General features: G+C 30.5%; 2 protein-coding genes across 4 annotated transcripts; one reads left to right on the top strand and one right to left on the bottom strand.

Moving 5' to 3' along the window:
- Positions 1–1,195: 1,195 nt before the first annotated feature.
- On the bottom strand, positions 1,196–5,643 carry LOC114173354 (auxin-responsive protein IAA8-like). 3 transcript variants are annotated; one of them, XM_028057679.1, is made up of 7 exons: positions 5,338–5,643; positions 4,262–4,720; positions 3,995–4,173; positions 3,637–3,866; positions 3,369–3,510; positions 2,028–2,089; positions 1,196–1,550 (listed from the first exon to the last, which is right to left on the bottom strand). In XM_028057679.1, exons 2-7 carry the CDS (start codon positions 4,682–4,684, stop codon positions 1,513–1,515), a joined length of 1,074 nt encoding a protein of 357 aa, XP_027913480.1. In that variant the 5' UTR covers positions 4,685–4,720; positions 5,338–5,643; the 3' UTR covers positions 1,196–1,512. The 3 variants fall into 3 exon arrangements, with proteins under 3 accessions (XP_027913480.1, XP_027913483.1, XP_027913482.1); XM_028057682.1 differs by having other exon boundaries at positions 4,262–4,710; positions 5,338–5,607; XM_028057681.1 differs by having other exon boundaries at positions 5,246–5,531.
- Positions 5,644–17,116: 11,473 nt separating this feature from the next.
- On the top strand, positions 17,117–18,129 carry LOC114170400 (uncharacterized protein At5g65660-like). Its single transcript, XM_028055879.1, has 2 exons — positions 17,117–17,510; positions 17,627–18,129. The coding sequence occupies exons 1-2, from the start codon at positions 17,301–17,303 to the stop codon at positions 17,792–17,794; spliced, it is 378 nt and encodes a 125-aa protein (XP_027911680.1). The 5' UTR covers positions 17,117–17,300; the 3' UTR covers positions 17,795–18,129.
- Positions 18,130–19,508: the final 1,379 nt, after the last annotated feature.

Below are 19,508 nucleotides of genomic sequence, written 5' to 3'. Positions count from 1 at the left end.
GATAATGAGAAACAATAATTTTTTATGCCACCATACCATTCAAGGAATGAACTCTCAATACCATTCAATGAATTTGATCAAGCAATTTGATTACCACCAAAGTTTGATGAGATTCTGGTTTCAAAATGAAATATGGCTATTGGAAAACATCAACAGATCAAAAAACATATTTCCTAGTGACCTCTGAAACTTTATCATTCAAATACAGTCAAGCGTAAATCCACTGCACATCTCCTTAAAACAAATATCAATATAAGCCCAGATCAGCTAAATTCTAGACCTGTTGAGCAACAACATTTAAGGTAACGTTAGATTGTATCCTGGCCCAAAATTTTAGAATGGAATTCTCAACAGGCACTGAAATCATCTGTGTTAATTGAAGTATTTAAGCTGACAGAACCTCTCCTCGATGCTTGATTCTTAATGTCCCCCCGTTAATTGAATACATTATGTTCATAGAGAAACCGTACTAACGAAAGCTAGAAAGGTCACAGATCATGTTCCGTGTAAGGTAGATAACTAGAAGGAAGAATGAGCAATGAAGACAAGAAAAATTAGAAGAAACTAGTAATGTGAGTGAAGTGAAAAAATAGCTAAAATTCGGTATAGGATTAAGTAAACAGTTGAGCAGCATCGTTATGTTCCTGGTAATCAGAAACCGAGGTAAAGCAAATTAGATTGCTCAAATCAAATGACAGTAGTGGCACAATATACATGATTTAAATGATCATGAAACATGCAATGTCATTCCCGTAGGTAAAACTCAAATTTTCATTTTATTTGCTAACTTAAAACCTGCTGTCAATAGGAATCATAACATTCTCTGTGCTATCATAACATAATATTTTGCAAATTCTATAACGACAACAGGCTAAAAACTTCGATATATACACTTTCATTTTTTTTCTCAATTTTTGTAGATGTTATTTTCTAATAGGACCACGAAATACCTGTGGTTCATGCTGATTGGCCATTATTGACAACATAACTGATTGCACAGATAATCAATGTATTGAAGATTTTGGTCCATACGTAACATAATGAAAAACAATAATAATAACAATGATATAAATGCCAATAAGGTGACAACTAATATCAGACCAGATTTTAAAAACACTATCCATACCGATTTTCACATGGTAATAAGACACGAAAGAATGCTATTGAAGAAAATGGAAGATAAAGAATAGGCGAGTGAGACACAAATCACAAACATAGTGTTAGAACCGTGTGATGGCAGTAACAGATATTCGATTCATCAAAACAAACAGATTCCTATAATGATTACAGACTCCACAAATACTAATCTTCCAAGTAGCTTCATATGATATTATAGTGGTAACAAATTAACACAAGACCAAGAAAAACTCTTAAGGGACTCGAAAACATAAAAACAACAGCTGAAGGGCGTTAAACCATTAATCTCAGGGAATTCAGTCATCTTCCTTTTTTTCCCACTCCGGATCCAGTAATAAAGCTTTGATTAGACAAAAGGAGGCAGTTCCGAATACCCTAAGTCCTGCTTTTGGACTTTTCCATGGCCCTGGGAGCTGAGGCAAAAAATAAATCCACTTAAGAAACTGAGGCATAATTATTCGATATAAGGTAAACAGTAGTATTATTGTTGTTAATATTTAAATTGACACTAAAATGTATTTGTTTTTGTGGTAGAGTTGCAATATGTTAGCAGACACAAATTCCTTTTAAAATTGCATCCAAAAATCCAATATATATTGAGTCGCAGCATTTAGTTTAACGGTTAATCGACAAAGACCAAATTTTACAATGACACAACCACACGCAATTTTGCATAAATGAATGTTTCAAATAATCCTCGAAAAAACATAAAATGATGTTTGTCTAGATTCAAGTTATCTCTTATGAACATGTTAGGGTCACAATCTGCAGCAGGTATAGTTCATATGTCCGTCTCAAATTAAGTAGGTCACAACTTATTAGTTCACGTTAATCTTCCACATTAGGCATAACGAGTGACGGTAAAATAAATCATTGGTGAGAATACACACCTAAGCCAATGGCATCAGAACCCTTCATAATTTTCAGCCTTTTGCAAGTATCAATGAACATTCTGCAACAAATGTAGAAATGAAGTTCAGTGGAAAAGGGATGTAATGTAAACTAGTAGGGAAAAGCAAAAATCTCAATCGATGAGTCAGTTCACTTCGTGGGACAAATATTGACTAATTTGCACCAAGACCTGATGTCTACATAGACAAGAACATAAAACATACCAACAAGTTATATGGCAGAATTAACAGTAGAAATGGTATTGAGCAGAAAAATCCCTAGCCATGATCAAATTCTTTAGATTGATACTGTTTTGTTCAAGTCTATAGCATACACAAAAAGTGGGAAAATAATAGAAACGGTGCTAGAAAAAATGAAAATAAACCCCTACAGACTAAACGAGTATACGTATGGTTCATCCCTTCCCAAAGGCCCCATACCTGAATTAACCATTACAATCCCCTACTTTCCCCTCTCACTCATTAGACACTGCCACTCGGCGAGTCATCCCTTCGTTATCCTCCATCTTACCCTTCCTCACCTGCATGTGCTAAACTCCACTTCCTCATCTCTATAGCCAACACCTAATTAGCAAACTAGCAGTACGTTCTATTCTATTAATTTTATATATATATATATATATATATATATATATATATATATATATATATATATATATATATATATATCTGTTAAACTAGTTGAAATTTGACTCCAAATAGATCAATACGATGCATGCTAAATGACTCGATATCAAACTATATATCGTTTCTGCAAAGAAAATGTTTTGAGAACATCTCAAAGAGTTGATATACCTACGATCTTCTTTGAAAAGGGACTTTTGATGCACTCAAGCTATATATCCTTTTATATTTCAGTTCATATTTGTCGAAAACAGCATATTTCGCATTTAAAATATGTTATGCACAAACTAGTTTTTTAACATAAGCTCTCAGTACCCATACCCCTGAATAGCACATTAAAGTAATTTGGCTGTTATTTCATACAACTTACAACTATTATGTGTCCTTAATATTTTCTAGTGTATACTCTCCAAAAATTAGAAGAATTGGCCAAAAGAAGAAATAACTCTTGCTCTAATTTTTTATCTCCTCAACCACTAGTAACCAAAATGATCTCCAATTAATTTGTTAATTTCCAAATTGTTTGATAATTGGGAATTAGCAAGAAATTACATATGTGTTTACACCGTTCTCGGTTATATAATTGCTAAATCACCTAACCATATAGTCAAAGAAATATCTATAATTACTATAACTTGGAAAATATAATAAGAACTAAAAAATGACAAAGCAAAAGAAGAATTTAGATGTACTTACTCCCATGGTACATCCCCTACAAGCATCCAGTCTCCATCTTTATCTTCATAAGTGACGACATACTCTGAACCGTGCAGAAGATCCCTCAGCTTACTCTCACTCAACATTTCTCTTCCTGGAGCTCCATGGGAACCACACTGACCTGATTATAAATAAGCACCAAAGACACAATCCAAAATGAAATTAAAATAACCATCAAATAATTTTTAAAACAAATCATTAGTAGAAACCAATTTACAGCTAAGTAAATAGAGCTGCAAAAGCTCACCTAAGGTAAAACAGCTGAACATCTTCTCAAGTGCAGAAGATAGCTCCTGATATGTTGAATAACTTCTTAGATCTACTTTCCTAAGATAGGGAGCACCATCCATGCTGACCTTCACGAAGAGAGCACCACCACCTGGTTTTCCATCCACTTCATCATTGTTCTTGTTGGATGTGGTGGCCATGGAGTTTTTCCTAAATGATCTTATAGGAGGCCAACCGACAACCTGTGCCCTGCAAAACGGATTTTACGTAATAAGCATACATAGAACACAGGGAAAATCGAATTTAAGGAGTTCGTTTGTCCAACTTCTAAAATCTCGTGAAAACCATGATTCCTTGAGCTGATAGCTTCAACTTACTTAGAAGCCGGTGCACTGCCACTTATAGAAGCACCTGTATGGTTATGACTGGTTCCATTATTAGCTGAACAAGGCCGTTCTTGCAACTTGCTTGGAATTTCTTTCATTGCAGAAGGCTGAGCACCAGAAGGCCTAGGTGATAGCATTGCGTTCATCCCCGTATTACCAGTAAACTTCCCCTGCACGAAAGATTGCGATAGATAACCTCAGACACAGCAAAAAAATTCATTTCTCACAATATTAAGAACTTCAAGCATCACTTCTAACCTGAGAAAACCCATCCATGGTATCAGCAAAACCTCTCTTGTTGCCGGAAACAACAGTTTTCTGGGACGACAAGCAAATCCCGTCTTTAGTAGGAACCAAAGGGAACAGTGGCTTCTCGTCGAGCTTTGCTGAGCTTAAAGAGAAAAGATCCGGATCCCTTTCAGGTGACTGTGACCCGGGAAGACCCAGCCTCAACTCCGTAGCCTTCAAATTCATGTTCTCCTTTTTCTCATCACCCAAGCCTGGCACAGTAGAAGCACAGCTATCCACTGATGAGCAATCAGACAACCCTAAGTAATTCCTTTCTTTCAATCCAGCCCCATTCTGAGAGAAACAATCCAAGGACTGCGAAGAACCAGAAGCTACAGTCGACGACACCTTGCTCAGCCCATCCTCCTCTGTTACCACCGCCGGCGGCGACATCACACTCCAAACACAATCAAACCAACCTGCCACAAACTGAAACAGTAAAAGTCAAATCCATCGTTCACTCCAGATTAACAGCAACACGAAAAGCCCTATGCTATTAACAAAACACCATTTATGAGAAAATCACGCTTCAGCATGGTGAAAAAAGGTCCAATCATAACGATCACGCCATTAGCTAGCAACTCAACCAACAACTAGTCACAGTGAGAAACAAATAAGTAAAAGTAAATAATTAGCATGCATGGGTTTTACTATTACAGAGTTAAGCATAAAAAAATAGATAATCACAACATTAAGACGCATAAACAAGCTTGCGAGTTAGTAATTAACTGAAGACTTAACAAAATAGGACGCCCTACAACTCCCTTCCTATTTCTAGTTCACTCTTCTTCACAACCCAGCCTCTTCAGCAAATAATAAGTAAACACAAAGCTCAGAAGCTAAGTAGATCCGTGCTCCCGCAAATTCCTCAGCAGTTTTTTTTTTCAGGAAAAAAAAAGAGGAAAAAGAAGAAGAAAGAAGAAGAAGATGAAACAAAATAGGAGTACATTCTACCTGAAAGTTCCGAGAAAGAAAACAGTTGAAGAAATCTTTGAAAAAAGAGGAACAGTTAGAAGTAAGAGGAGCGAATTTGAAGTGGTACGCACCTAAGGAAGCGAGTTTTGGTAGATCAGAGACAGAAGAAAACTGGTACTGATTTTGTGGAAATTTTTCGTAAGAAAATGCTAAAGCGAGAAAGTGAAGCAGAGTGAGAAAGTTTAAGGGCCTTCCATAAGCAGAAAGAAACAAAGGCTTTTGGGGAGATATGAGTGGAGAAGCTGAATGAATGAAGCCTTAAGACGGAAAAACCAAATAAAAGCGATTAAACGCAATTATGGAACTGAGGGGTAAAACGGAGAATAAATGGCGGAAGCTGTGTCGTTTTGTTAGTTTCATAACAATGATATGGACTCCGTATTTTGCGTTGGACGGTAGCGATGCATTCTGGCGGAGAAATCAAAACCGTCCATTCCCTCACCATATGGAGACACGAAATTAAATATCTTGTCGCTGTTAACAGGTGCTACAACGTTCCCGTTTGGAATTTCGAAATGACGCATTTACCCTTGTGTGCTTTGTGACTAAAACGTAACACCATAAATTGTTGACACATGACAGTACTACACTGTTAGTATTGTGAATGTGATTAACCTTGGTAGAGATAGTTATGAATGAATTTTAAATGTTAGTCAACAAGGTTATCATTGGATAAATTTAGCGTCAAGGAATCTGATTATTATGTTTTTTATGCATTTGTTTAACTTAAAACGTCGTGTATCACAAATTGTTTGTTTAGAAAATATAATTAACTCCTATGATAAACATCAAATGATAGTGCTGTCTCTTTCGTTGAAAAAAACATGTGAGCATGGAATGTTTAATTATACGCATTACGCAAGATAATAAGTGTGAGAAAAAAATAAAAACTATGGAATGGAAGCTAGAATCGTTAATAAAGTTGTATTACATCCGAAATAGTAATTGATTAATTTATTTGGATAGAACTGGTTACAAAAAATCAAATAAAATAAAAGAAATGATATATTGGGAGTTGCATGCGCAAATTGAAAAGGTAAAGTTGGTTTTCACTGTCACTGTATTTTTCTTTGACGTGCTTTTAATTGTTTTTTCAGCTGAAAATATCAGAACCAAAGATCCCATCTGATTGCGCATGAATGCAGTGCAGAAATAGTAGTAGATTTGTTGAATACCACATTAATTGTCTTGGATGGTAGTTTAGGAATTGAATAAACTAATGTTTATACGAAATAGTTAATATAAAAGCGTTATGATTATTAGATGTGGGACTTACTGTGTAGCATGGGAAAGGTATCCAAAGGGCATAATAGGTGAAGGTTTTACGGACATAAATAATGAGTGCAGGGGAATCATGGCATAATCCTCTGATTCACACACAATTTTGAGATCTCTGCTTGTGGTACAAGTCAACCATACCATAATCTTCTGTCTCGCACATTCAATTCAATGTCGGGCTCGGTGTAATGAAAGCTTCAAACGCAAAAAAAGAGAGTAGTAAAATAGAATGGGAAAATGAAAGTTATAATTTTTGATTAGAATTAGAATGGCGCATTTGGTTTAGATAAGTGAGAAAAAGGTAAGGGGAGACAAGAATGCGGCAATTGAAATGGGTTTGCCGGGTGTTGAGGAGGACAGATAACACCCTCCACTCTCATCACCCATCTTTTTTCATCATTACCAATTTCTCTTTCTCTCTATACCTATTCTCTAGACTCTACTCATAGCCACAATCCTTATTCCTAATAGTCATGTTTCTTTGTTTTTATGTTTCATACCTCTCCTACCCTACTACCCTACTACTACCCTACCTACCATCACCATACGTCACTCTTCACTAATTTCAATTCCTACTTTAAAATACATGATCGATTATATTTAATTTTAATTACGGGTATTTGTGAATAATTATTGTGACTGAATTCATGTGTGTTAGGTGGTGAATGTAGTGTGATTGATGAGAATGGGAAAGGGAAGAAGAACCCAAAAACCTGACTCAAACAATATACTATTGCCACAACATTGATGTTTGGAATCTAAATAGACATATAATAAGATTGAAAGGAAGGAAATAAAAAGGAAAAAAAGATTTGATTTGGTTGAGAGGCTCAGGTTTTGCGGGGCTCTGCTACGACACAGGGACCCAATGCCGGAACCACTCCGCTTTTGCCGCTATCCACTCCTTTTTTTTTCTTTTTTTTCTCTATTTTTTAGTCGCAATATTTACTTCACGCTGAGTCGTTCGATGAAAGCTGAACAGTGGATTTAATGGCGTTGGAGTTATAAACGGAGTTTGAGAAAGAGAGAGAGAGGGGGTTGGCACGTGTGTGGCTCGTGACTGACAGAGAAAGCAACAACGCAGTAGGGTCAAACCACTTTTTTTGTTTTGTGGCGAATGAAACAGGTGGGGCCCATCCTAAATTCCTACTCTACACTCACGTGTGAAGCCTTTAATTGGTGACCGCGACTCTGCGTGCGTGCGTGCGTGGTGTGTTTGTGTTACTCTGCTGAACAGACCAGCCATACCTTAGCGTGCACCACTCTTCACAAGGAACAATCCCACTGTGAACCCATTCAACTTCTCATTTTCGAGTCAAGAGCCCTTTTTACCTCTCCTAACAACATCACAATTTATTTTATTTTATTGTAAAAGAATGTTACGATGTGTAAAATAGAATAATGAATTTTCACTTATACGAATCCCATAACATAATAACCAATTCTTTTGGATCAGGTTATTGTGGGTTACACGTTGAACGTTTGCCTTCGCTCTTGAAAGTTGCCCAAGCCCATACCTGTGGCCCATTACTGCTACTGGAGAAAGACCCAATTCCGTTACGTGATTCGGTCCGTTAGCGTCTAAACTAACAAGATGTTAAGCACGATTGTCATGTTTTAACACTATAGCCATTGGCATACAAAACCAAGAAAAACGCGACCAAATGGATACATGCATTTTATCTGAATTAACAACTAGAGTGAATCAATTTCGATAAAATTTTCATTAATTAATTATCGTTCAATGAAATGTTATCATAAATTATAAAAAAGTACTACAAATTTAAAATACTTTATATCAGGTGATACTTTATGTTAAATATGTTTGTCATCTATAAACTGAGATTGTGAAATTAGAATTCATTCATATTTTAAACTTTCATATAATTTGATTTTTAAACTTTAAAAAATGATTTTTTTTATGTGTTATAACATTCGAGTTAAAATATGTTAAACAACTTAATGGTCAATTTGAAACACCGTTTGACATGTTAAAAAAAGTGTAATACATTTTAGTTAGTGTTAGCACAAAAGGATATATGTGTCGGTCAAATATAGCAAGGAGGAGAAGGGATAGCTTCCCAACACCACTAACAATCTCCAAAAGCTTCTCTTAAGCAATCAAAGTGAATAAGCCAAGTTGTGAAAACAATGAATACCCTCAAACCCCTCATGGAGAACATGATTAAATATTCATTTTTTACAGTTGAGGACTACTACCATTCGGTGTTATCGTAGAACACGTTAGGTGTCATCAACTAAAACACAAAAGGGGCAGCCTCTCCCAGACCATCACTCAACGTTGCTTAACCACCGCCTAATGCCAACAACCACCACCCAACGCCTCCTGTTCAAGCTTAGCTTGCCCAACTAGCTTGTCTTCTAGTCCAACGAAAGTAACTGCCACATTGTGTCGTCATGTAACTTTGTTTGCTCTTGATGTTTTCAGTATTGTATGTTATTCTTATGGTGCTCGACGAGAGTATTTGTCTCAAAATTCATCTTTGTTTGTCCAATCATGTTTCTTTGAAGTGTAGCTTTTTCTTCCACCATAATTGCTTCATATTCACTTATTTCAATCACTCAAAAAAAATTCTAAGTAAAACAAGCACAAAATAACTAAAATATAAGAAAACACAAAATATGAATCAAGAGAAAAATATCTAAAACTATACAAATCATACGTGATCAATTCCATGGACAACACGCAGCAAAAAGAAAAAAAGGTTTGTGATTATATACATGATCAAGACATATATATCATATACCACTGAGTTTGAGTTGTAGTGTATTGATAGGTATAAAGATATAAAAGAATGAAAGAGAATATTTACATAAAATAGCATAATGAATAGCATATTATAGGTGGGTGTTGATATTAAAGAGTTAGGGGAAGTGGAAGCAGCATCATATGCTGCTTGGATTCCATGGATTTGGCACGGAAGTGAAATGCTCCCAACATTGCAAGATACATGGTAAGGGAGCATTTGCGTCTACATAGATGCTCATCTAATCTCATATCCAAATAAGTTCATGGATCCAAAAAGTGTTACATGAAGTGTCCTTTAATTAGTTTGTGGTCACAATGGTCCCAAATCCACTTATGAATAAGTAACAGCGAAGGAGAATTTACGGCGAATCGTAGGAACCATAGTCTATTGTTGTTTGTTTTCCCTGCTTTCAAAAACCAGCTAATGTCCACTTGCTCCAGCTACTGGATAAGACTATTACACACTAAGAAACAAAACTAAAAGCGACTTTGATATTTGTGGCATGACAAGTTGTTTACTTCCGATGTATTATGTTAAAAATTAATAAAATTATTATTTTAATTTGAAATATATGTATTCTTTGGATATATGATGTTGTGATGAGAAATATAGCATGTGCTGAATATGTCTAGCATTAAAATAATAGTAATATGGAAAAGTTTAGAGCAATGAAAAAGAAAGGCGGCTATATAAGTGCAGTGTTGTAAAGGGAGAAAATAGATGAGAGAAATGGTAAGGAGGCAAAAGGAAAGTAAGAAAGTATTTGAAGTTGAGACGGCATATCGTATCTATGGAGATGGTGACAGTGATGCTATCGGTATTACTAACATCTCCATCCATTCCATGTCTTTTTCTATCATATTTATTTATTCATTCTCTTCATGGATAACTTTCTTCTTCTCTTTTTCTCTCTTCCATGATACTAAAATATAAAATTATACTTCAATTCTTAATTTTTTTTATTTTCTTCCTTGTTGACGTGATAATTTTTTTATTAATTATTTAAAAAAATAATAATATATTAATTAATAATTTATACAAAATCATTGCAAATGTATATGATATAGTTCACTTTAATGTAATTTTTCATTAAATTAAATTATACTTTAACTCGTATTTCCTTTTATTTTCTTCCTTTATTTGTTAACGTGATAATTTTCTTTTTTATCAATTCTTTAAAAAAAAACTAATAATCTATACTAAATTATGTCAAAAATTAAAATAATAAAAATAAAAAATAAGAACCATAATATCGGTGTCCGTACTTAAATTCATTGCAAATATATATGATATAGTTCACTTTAATGTAACTTTTCATCAAATTAAATTAGGTTGTACTGATTTTATTTTTCTTTCTAAATTTAATAACTCGTTGGGTCGTCGATTGACTAATTTTTAGAATATTATATATTTAGAAAATTACTTTAAAATAAATGTTTTCTATATTTTTAAAAAAATTAGCAAGTATCGATAACATTTATAATACGTATAAATACTACCTGTATGATAAAATGTATTTTTTTTAATAAATTATTACAAATATATTTTATTGTATACTTATTTCAATGTCGCTTGGTTATATTGATTTGACTATATTTTAATTTTTTTAATTTTCTATAAAATATTATTAATTATTTTTTCAAAAACTCTATTCTAATTTTTGAAATTTGAAACTGCTCGAACTACAATTTGAATTTGATGTTATGAAAAAAAAATGAAAAAAATAAAATAGAGAAGAGTTTTAAGGGAGGCTGTAAAAAGAATAAACAATTTGAAGAAATTAGGAAATAAAATATCTTTGTAAACTTTTGAAAGTTTATAGAACATTTTAGTATTTTGTAAGAGGTTTAGAAATCTAAGTTACATGAATTCAACTGAATTGATTAATTTCTTAAGTATTAAGGTTGTGTTCACTTGTGTGTGTGGATGGATTTGAGAGAAAGTGTGAAGATGGATTTGTGTGAATTTAAGTGGATAAATTTGTGTGATTTTTTGAGTGGATTTAGAGGGTGAAGTGAGTAGATTTGGAAATAAATTTTATGAGAGTTAGTGAATGATTTAAGTGATATAATAGATAAAATAAAAAGTTATAATAGATAAAAATTAAAAATTACTAAAATAACCTTATAAATATATGAAGTAATTTTTAAATTAGACAAAATATTAAAATTTAAAAACTATTATTTATAAATTTAAAAAAATTAAAAATTATATTAAATTAGTGTTATTAATTTTATAATAATTATATTATTTAAAATTATTATTAATAATTTATTTTATTATTATTAATCATTATATAGACAAATTTTATTGTTTATTATTATCTCTAATTACTTTATATTATTTATTATCATTATATATATATATATATATTAATAATAGTAATATTTATTATATACATAATTAATTATTACATATTATTATTATTGATTATTATATTATATATGTTATTAATTAATAATTATTATATTATTATGTAACCGGTTACCGGTTACTATAATATATATATATATATATATATATATATATATATATATATATATATATAAATATTTGGAAAGAAAAATAAAATATGTATATTATGATTAATATTTGAAACATCACGGATAGAAATAAAACACAAAAAAATAAGGTTAAAACTGTAAAAGTATCATTTATTGGTGCAAATCTTCGCAGATTAGGAGGGATGAATTTTGTACACTGTTTCACAAATTCACTCCTTCACTTTCTTTTAAATCATTGCAAAGAAACATCAGAAAAATTATTTATCCATCCACCCAAATCAATGGGTTTAATCGACCCCCTCAAACGAACACAGGGTAAGAGTTCATTAAGTTCCTTTCATAAATAAGAAGATTGACATGTATATTGATATAATCATCTCATAAATTAGAAAATTATAACTTATACATTATATTCCCGTACTTTCATGATAGTTTAGGTAATACATATTTTTAATTTTTTCTTTAGATGGATTTTGACCATTTATTTCGTCTAAAGATAAAGGACTGTCTCATGTATCTTTTATTCTTGAAATAAAATTTTGTGAGAATTTTGGGTTTTTATAAAATGGAACTTTGTTCTATAAGTTATTATCGTCAATAACTTGTTGTAAGTGACGGATCTTTATTATATTTACTTTTGTAAAATATAAATGGTGTGTTATTCTCCAACTTCTTCCTTAATCCATGTTATATATATATATATATATATATATATATATATATATATATATATATATATATATATATATATATATATATATATATATATATATATATATATATATATATATATATATATATATATATATATATATAATAACAAGTGATTAAGTAGTTCTTTTAAATAAATATTGCAAACTTGGATACAAGCTAAATTATATGATTTAGGAGATTGAAAAATAATTGAAATTTAACTTTAGACATTATTTCTAAGAGATACTATTTTTATTTATTTTTATTGATCATTTTCTGTATTTCAACCTTTAGCTGTGTTCGTTTGTGTTGAGGGTGTGAGGATGAATTTGTGTGAATTTGAATGAATGGATATGTGTGTTTTTTTAAGTGAATTTAGAAAGTAAAGTGAGTGAATTTGGAGATAAGTTTTATAAAAGTTAGTGAGAGATTTGATTGATGTGATAGATAAAATAAATTGTGAAAATAGATAAAATTTGATATTTACCAAAATACCCTTGACGAAAAAAAAATAATTTTGTAATTTAATGTGGTAAAAAAATTAAAATTAAATAATATGAATTTAAAAACTATTATTTGATAATTTTTAATAAAAAATTAGTAAAAAGATAAATTATATTAAATTATTTTTTTATAATAATTACTATTATTTGAAATTATTATTATTATTAATTACTATATATTAATTTTATTATTTATTGTTATATTTCATTACAGTATATATATATATATATATATATTATGTATTATTAATATTATTTAATTATATATTATTTAATATATTAATATTATATATATATATAATTATTATTATACATTTTTTATATATTTATTATTATTACTAGCGAACACACAGGTACTGTCACGCTTGTGTATCCGTATTTTTTAATTTTTATAAGATCAACAATATTTATTTTTAAAACATATATATAATAAATTTTAAAATAGTTGTTAAATAAAGTAACTCTTAAAAAAGGTTTTTAGAATAACGGTTAAAATAAAAAATATTTAAAAAAAACGGTTAAAAATAAACTAATTATAAAATAATTAATTTTTAAAATAATAATTAAGGATAAAATTGGAAAATGAAAAGTTGACAAAAAAGAAGAATCTCATTTATATATTGTTATAGATATAGACACACACACAATACTAGTCACATAAAATGTGTTGCTCCCCTACACTATCATAATTACACACCCACAACAACGGTTACATAACTGGTGTTGCTACTATTACAAACCACCACCATCCACTCACAAACACATTCTCACAAAATTACACTCTCATTCACAAAGTCACATTCTCTCTCATTCACACAACACTCACACACAGGGGTATAAGGGGTATAACGGTGAAACCATTCTCCATCCATCCAAATCTTCTCAGTTACAAGCCACAGAGGGATGTGCTTTTCTTAATATATCTTAAATCCGTCTTCACATTTATTCTTCAATCATAACATTGGAATACGATTCAACCACAACATTTATCGCTCCAAATTAGTGGGATTTATAAATCCCCTCATGCGAATAGGCCCTTAGGGATCTTAAAAAATTAGTTTGGAAAACTAATAAAATTGGATAACTTTAAGTAATAAATGTAGATTGATATTTAGGTACCATATTCAAGCATCTAAAATTTAATATCATTATTGCACAAACACGTGTTTACCTTTTAAACACATGTTTACATGTCAATTATGAAGACCAACTTTTATTAGAAGAGTGAAAAAAATAAGATTAAGATATGAAAAACTAAATTAGGAAAATAAATTTTTACGTATATGTGTGAATGTGTGTTAAACATACATTAGTGTAGGTTCTTTTAAGTTTATGCATATTATATTCATTTAAAATCTTAATTATTTTTTAAATTGACTTAAAACGTTGTTTTATAATGTTGTAATCAATTTTTTTTTTAAGTGAGACAGTCACAAATAATCGTTCATACTATAATATATTAGACTGAGTAATAATCAATTACTTGGAGTTTAGTTGAAAGACAAGTTTAATTGATAATTGATTAAATTATTCATATTGATTATGGGTAAAATTAATCTATTAGATTCGTGTTAATTAAATAATTTCATATAAAAGCTTTTATGATAATTTCGGAATTATATCTTTTCATCATTTTATAATCAAGTTCTCTGAACAATTTTTCATAAACAATAAATGTTTATCTCACCACAAATCTATATATTTTTTTTGACTTCGATTGTTGAGTTTTTTATGTTATCTTTTGTTGATTATTAAAATATACTATTTTTATATTTTAAAGATGATTTTAATATATTTTAAAATTTTAAAATTAATAACTATCGGTATATTTTGAAGACACAGCAGATAAACAACATAAAAAAATTAATAAAAATTCTAAACTCATAATTTTTACTTGAACAAAATTAATTAGTGAGATGATTATTACATTACATGTTCTCTTATTACTCTTGTTCTTTTTGGAATATTCATCATATATAAGATGTGAGTGACATCTTTTCATCTTTTGCAATTTGAATCTCTCTTTCATTACACATAGGTTTAGAGTTTTAACGTTGTAGCTTTCTATAAAATCAGATAGATTTTCAAGAAACTTTTTCATATATGAAGTGTGGTTGGAACGTGACTTTCAATACAATGAAACAATCTTATCGACATGTTGATAATTAAAAAAAAATTCTAACCAATATTAAAATTGTTGTGTCTTTTCTTTTTTAATTTTTTAAATTTTTAATTTTTTATATTTTATTGTATGTGATATTTGACATCTTATTGATATCTCAAAATTCACCAATCATTTGTCATCACATTAAAATTATTAAAAATAAAATGAATAAAAGAATACAAAACATAAAAAAACTATACCAAATTCTTGATAAAAATTACAATTTATGGAATATAAATAAATTATACCAATTATGAAAAAATTTAAATAAATACATAAAAAAATATTAAACTATTCTTTAATGAAAAACATAAAATTTTTGAGCTGCATTGTTTACAAGAGTGTAATATATTCATTCTTTACATTATTTCTTCAAAAAACAATAATAATATTTATATTTATTGAATATTTTTTTTAAACTCTTCTTATTTTTATTGCTGAGTTCGAAGATTCAAATTCCTATTACCAATAATATATATATATATATATATATATATATATATATATATATATATATATATATATATATAATATTACATGAAAAAAATTGAAGAAAAATTATATTAAGATGCTCTATATATTGCCTGTATAGTTTAGTTTGTTTTTAAATTCTATGCGTCCTTTATCATGAAAAATGACGTGTTTCTTATCATTTTAATTGTTTTCCTGATTAAATTACTTTGATCACAAATCAAGTTTGAAGCTATGATTTTTCTTTTAAATTTAAAACTAATTGGGTATAACAGTTCAGAAGAAATATTTATAGATTTTGTTTTTCTAATCTAATAACTGTCATTCAATAATTTTATTTTATATATTATACTTTTTTGAATGACAGATAATTCATAATGAAATATAGACACTATAAACTGACATATAACATAAGTTGTTCCGTAATCTGTAATTGTTTTCTGGAGCAAGACAACCAAAAATCTGCGAATGCTAATTAAAAATACACTAGAACAATTTAATTATAATTTTTTGTATTTATTTTTGTTTTGTTTACATGGACATTTATATGTTGTTATATTTCATGAATTGCTTTACATATTGGTTTGAAAACACAAATAATAAACGACAGACTTGAAATGTTGTACATTCAAAGTAAAGATTATAAATAAAAAATAAATATATAAACATTTTAAAAAATCAAATTCGATTACACTGTCTCATAACTTTTATGTAGAAAACTGTACCTTAAACTTGAAAAAAAAAAAAAGAGAGTAATATATTAAGTGTCTTTATAGCTATATAGAAATTTTGAAAGACCACGTTAGAGAAAAAGTGGCGAGGTGTATGTAATGTAACCTTCCATGCCTCCCAATAGCTGCATTGCTTTGTTTTACTTTTTCATAAATATTCATATTTTCTTGCAACCATGAAATTGTTATATTTTGTCACATCCTTGCAAGCAACGAGCATGTCGATGTTGAAACTTAACTCTCTACTTGCCACAATTATAATATTATTAAAAAGAATATGTTTCAGGTCAAATATCTATTGAATAGCATTATTTTACAAATTCAAAACATAGTGTATTTATGGGACAAAAACCTCATATGATTTTGCACTTTACTCTATTTACACAGACAACCGACACAACGTCTGCAGTTGTTACTTTCTCGTTTCTTCTCTATTAGAATAGGATAGTCGCAACTCTCATTTTCCAAAATCAACCTTAATTAGAAGTTAACGGTTCTTAAAATAGTTGTAAGAAAAATCTTACACTATACAAAAAAATATCCAAAATTTCTTAATTATTAGAAGCAATAAAGTTGTTGTCTTGTCATTGAATTTAAGTTAGGAGGTTCTAAGATATTTATTTGTGTTATATTATAATTTTTTTAAGAAAATAAAAAATAAATAGGAAATAAAAAAAACTACGATAAAGCGGCTTTTGGTAACGCTCATCGCTGTCAGTGACGCCCTGGTTCACCAAACCAAACCAAACCCACAGATATATCTATCTCTTCCGTACTTCACTCTCTCTACTATATATCTCTCTGCAACACATTTCACATTTCACATTTTCATTTCTCTTCTATTCGCCTCTTACCTCAATGGTACCAGGTCCACTGCTACTCCAAACAACAACATCATCACCAACGCAGAGTCCACACGATGGAGGGCCAAGATCTCTCCCCATCCCACGTCGACACATCTCGACCGTCCCTCGGCTTCCCCTTAGGCACTGCCCTCCTCTTGATCATAATCTTCAGCCTCAGCGGCATCTTCTCCTGCTGCTACCACTGGGACAAGTTACGCTCTTTTCGCCAATCTCACTCTCATCCACACGCTACACCCTCCCTCACCCAATCCCAACCCTCCATGGTAACTTTTTCATCTTCATTCATACTTACAATTTCATTTCAACCCAGCCTTAAATATATAAATTTAATTTAATTTTAATTTTAATTTCAATTTTAATTTCTTGGTTATGATTGCAGGTGAAGCAAGACAAAGGTCAGAGCTTGCCAGTGTTGATGCCTGGGGATGAACTGCCCAAGTTCATAGCCATGCCTTGCCCGCGTCAACCTTCGCGCCCGGATACCATCGTTGTCACCGTCGAAAACCCGCCGCTCAAACCGCCGCAGCCGGTGGCGCCTTTCTGTTAGTTATTTACCAACAAAGCCGTGCTGTGTGTAAATATGTTTATATATATATGTTGCCACCATTTGTTCTATATACCACCCGGTGAAGATGCAGCATAAAAACAAAAAAACAAAAAACAACGTGGGTACCAGGTCAATTCCCAGATCGTGACCGCTTCATTTGATTCCGTATTTCCGTTGCTCTTGTATGTGGTGATTAGTAAATTTAAGTGACTCAATTGATTTAGCCGGTTTTGTTAATTGAAAAATGCAAACTTTTTCCAATTTCAGCTTTGAAAAGATAAATATTAGTTTAGGGTTTGAGAAAACAAGAAATCATTCAACTTTTTCTTTTTATCTTTTTGTTATTCCACTCAGGCAGTTATGACAAGTAATTGTGGTAGAAGGATAGGTTAGATGTGTGTAAATTTCAACTTTCAATTTATTGAAAATGATAAAAGAGTAGCTGGGAAGAATATGGATTCGATTTGTAAAGAAGTGCGTTTGTACTATAGCCTCATTAATCACCCCAACTAAACCAATGACACCAAAAGAAAACAAAAAATCTGCATTAATATTGGGATGGTTATGATATGAATTAACCTTAACTCACTGGTAGAAACATAAAAAAAAGGAGGAAGCGTGTAAAACAACGATTTGATTTGAGGAAGTGGGGAATGTTGGCCATTGTGAACATGTGAGAGGAAAATGATAGATTGGATAGTCGTAAAACTATGATGTCGGATAGAAAGTATGGGCAGTGGCTTCTATTCATGACCTAATTTTAATTTAATTTCACTCTGGAATTTCTTTTTATCTTTAGACAGAGACAGTATCAGATGTGTACCTTCCGTGATTATGGTTAGTACTTGTCACTTTTTTTCATTTTTGCGTTTTCTATTCTCAGTCAGTAGTGGCCAAGTGGTTCTGTCACTGTGTATCGTCGCAACTTGTCTTTTATACCCCACACTCCATTCTTCATCATCAAATTTTGAAATCTCCCACCCATTATTCATTTTTCAATACAAAATATGTCAAGTCAAACACTGTTGCGTTCTCCTTTAGATGAAACGTTTAAAAAAAAAAGTACCTGAATAAAATATATTAATTTATTTTTGTAATTTTTTTTCCATGGCTGAGTCATTATGATGCTGCGAGTACAAAACTGAACTCGGTCGTTTCTTCTTGGCCTTATTGTGAAAGGTGGTATCATATATATTTGGCGAGTGATGATGATGGAGTGGGTCATGTGCATTCTTTTTATGCACACAAAATATATATATTCTCTTCCCATTATATATTTTATGTTATGATGAAGAGATAAATGCTTTTCAATTACATATTGGAATTCCTTGTAAGAAATTAGGTACAAATCACAGAGCATATACGTTGAAATATTATATATTTATATGTATTGTATACACACTCTCCTTTTCCCATATATTATGTTTTTCTAGCCATCATGTAATAGCACAAAATCCCTTTTCATTATTTTGTTTTCTTCGTGATTTGATTGTATATTGTGTATTCTGCTTCCCATTCGCCATTAAGAAATAAAAAAGAGAGTTAAATATGGCCAATGTATATGGTATTATGTATTTATTTTTGCTTTAAAAAAAACAAAAATTAATTCTTCAAAAACAATTTTGAATATTTTCGTGCTTACAACTCTTACGTTCAAAACTAAAAAATAAAGAGATTTTCTTTATTTATTTGGATAATTATTTTTAATTAATAA

The sequence above is a fragment of the Vigna unguiculata genome, chromosome 2 (genome assembly GCF_004118075.2).
Source record: "Vigna unguiculata cultivar IT97K-499-35 chromosome 2, ASM411807v1, whole genome shotgun sequence".
Classification (NCBI taxonomy): Eukaryota; Viridiplantae; Streptophyta; class Magnoliopsida; order Fabales; family Fabaceae; genus Vigna; species Vigna unguiculata.
This window is presented reverse-complemented; position numbering and strand designations above follow the sequence as displayed.

Bases quoted from the DNA above. Each gene is read 5' to 3' on its own strand.
- LOC114173354 (XM_028057679.1), bottom strand. From the start codon at position 4,684: ATGTCGCCGCCGGCGGTGGTAACAGAGGAGGATGGGCTGAGCAAGGTG. The intron at 4,174-4,261 runs GTTAGAAGTGAT...TCTTTCGTGCAG, and splicing joins CCATGGATGGGTTTTCTCAG to GGGAAGTTTACTGGTAATAC. The intron at 2,090-3,368 runs GTAAGTACATCT...CATTTGTTGCAG, and splicing joins GTAGGGGATGTACCATGGGA to AATGTTCATTGATACTTGCA.
- LOC114170400 (XM_028055879.1), top strand. From the start codon at position 17,301: ATGGAGGGCCAAGATCTCTCCCCATCCCACGTCGACACATCTCGACCG. The intron at 17,511-17,626 runs GTAACTTTTTCA...TTATGATTGCAG, and splicing joins CCCAATCCCAACCCTCCATG to GTGAAGCAAGACAAAGGTCA.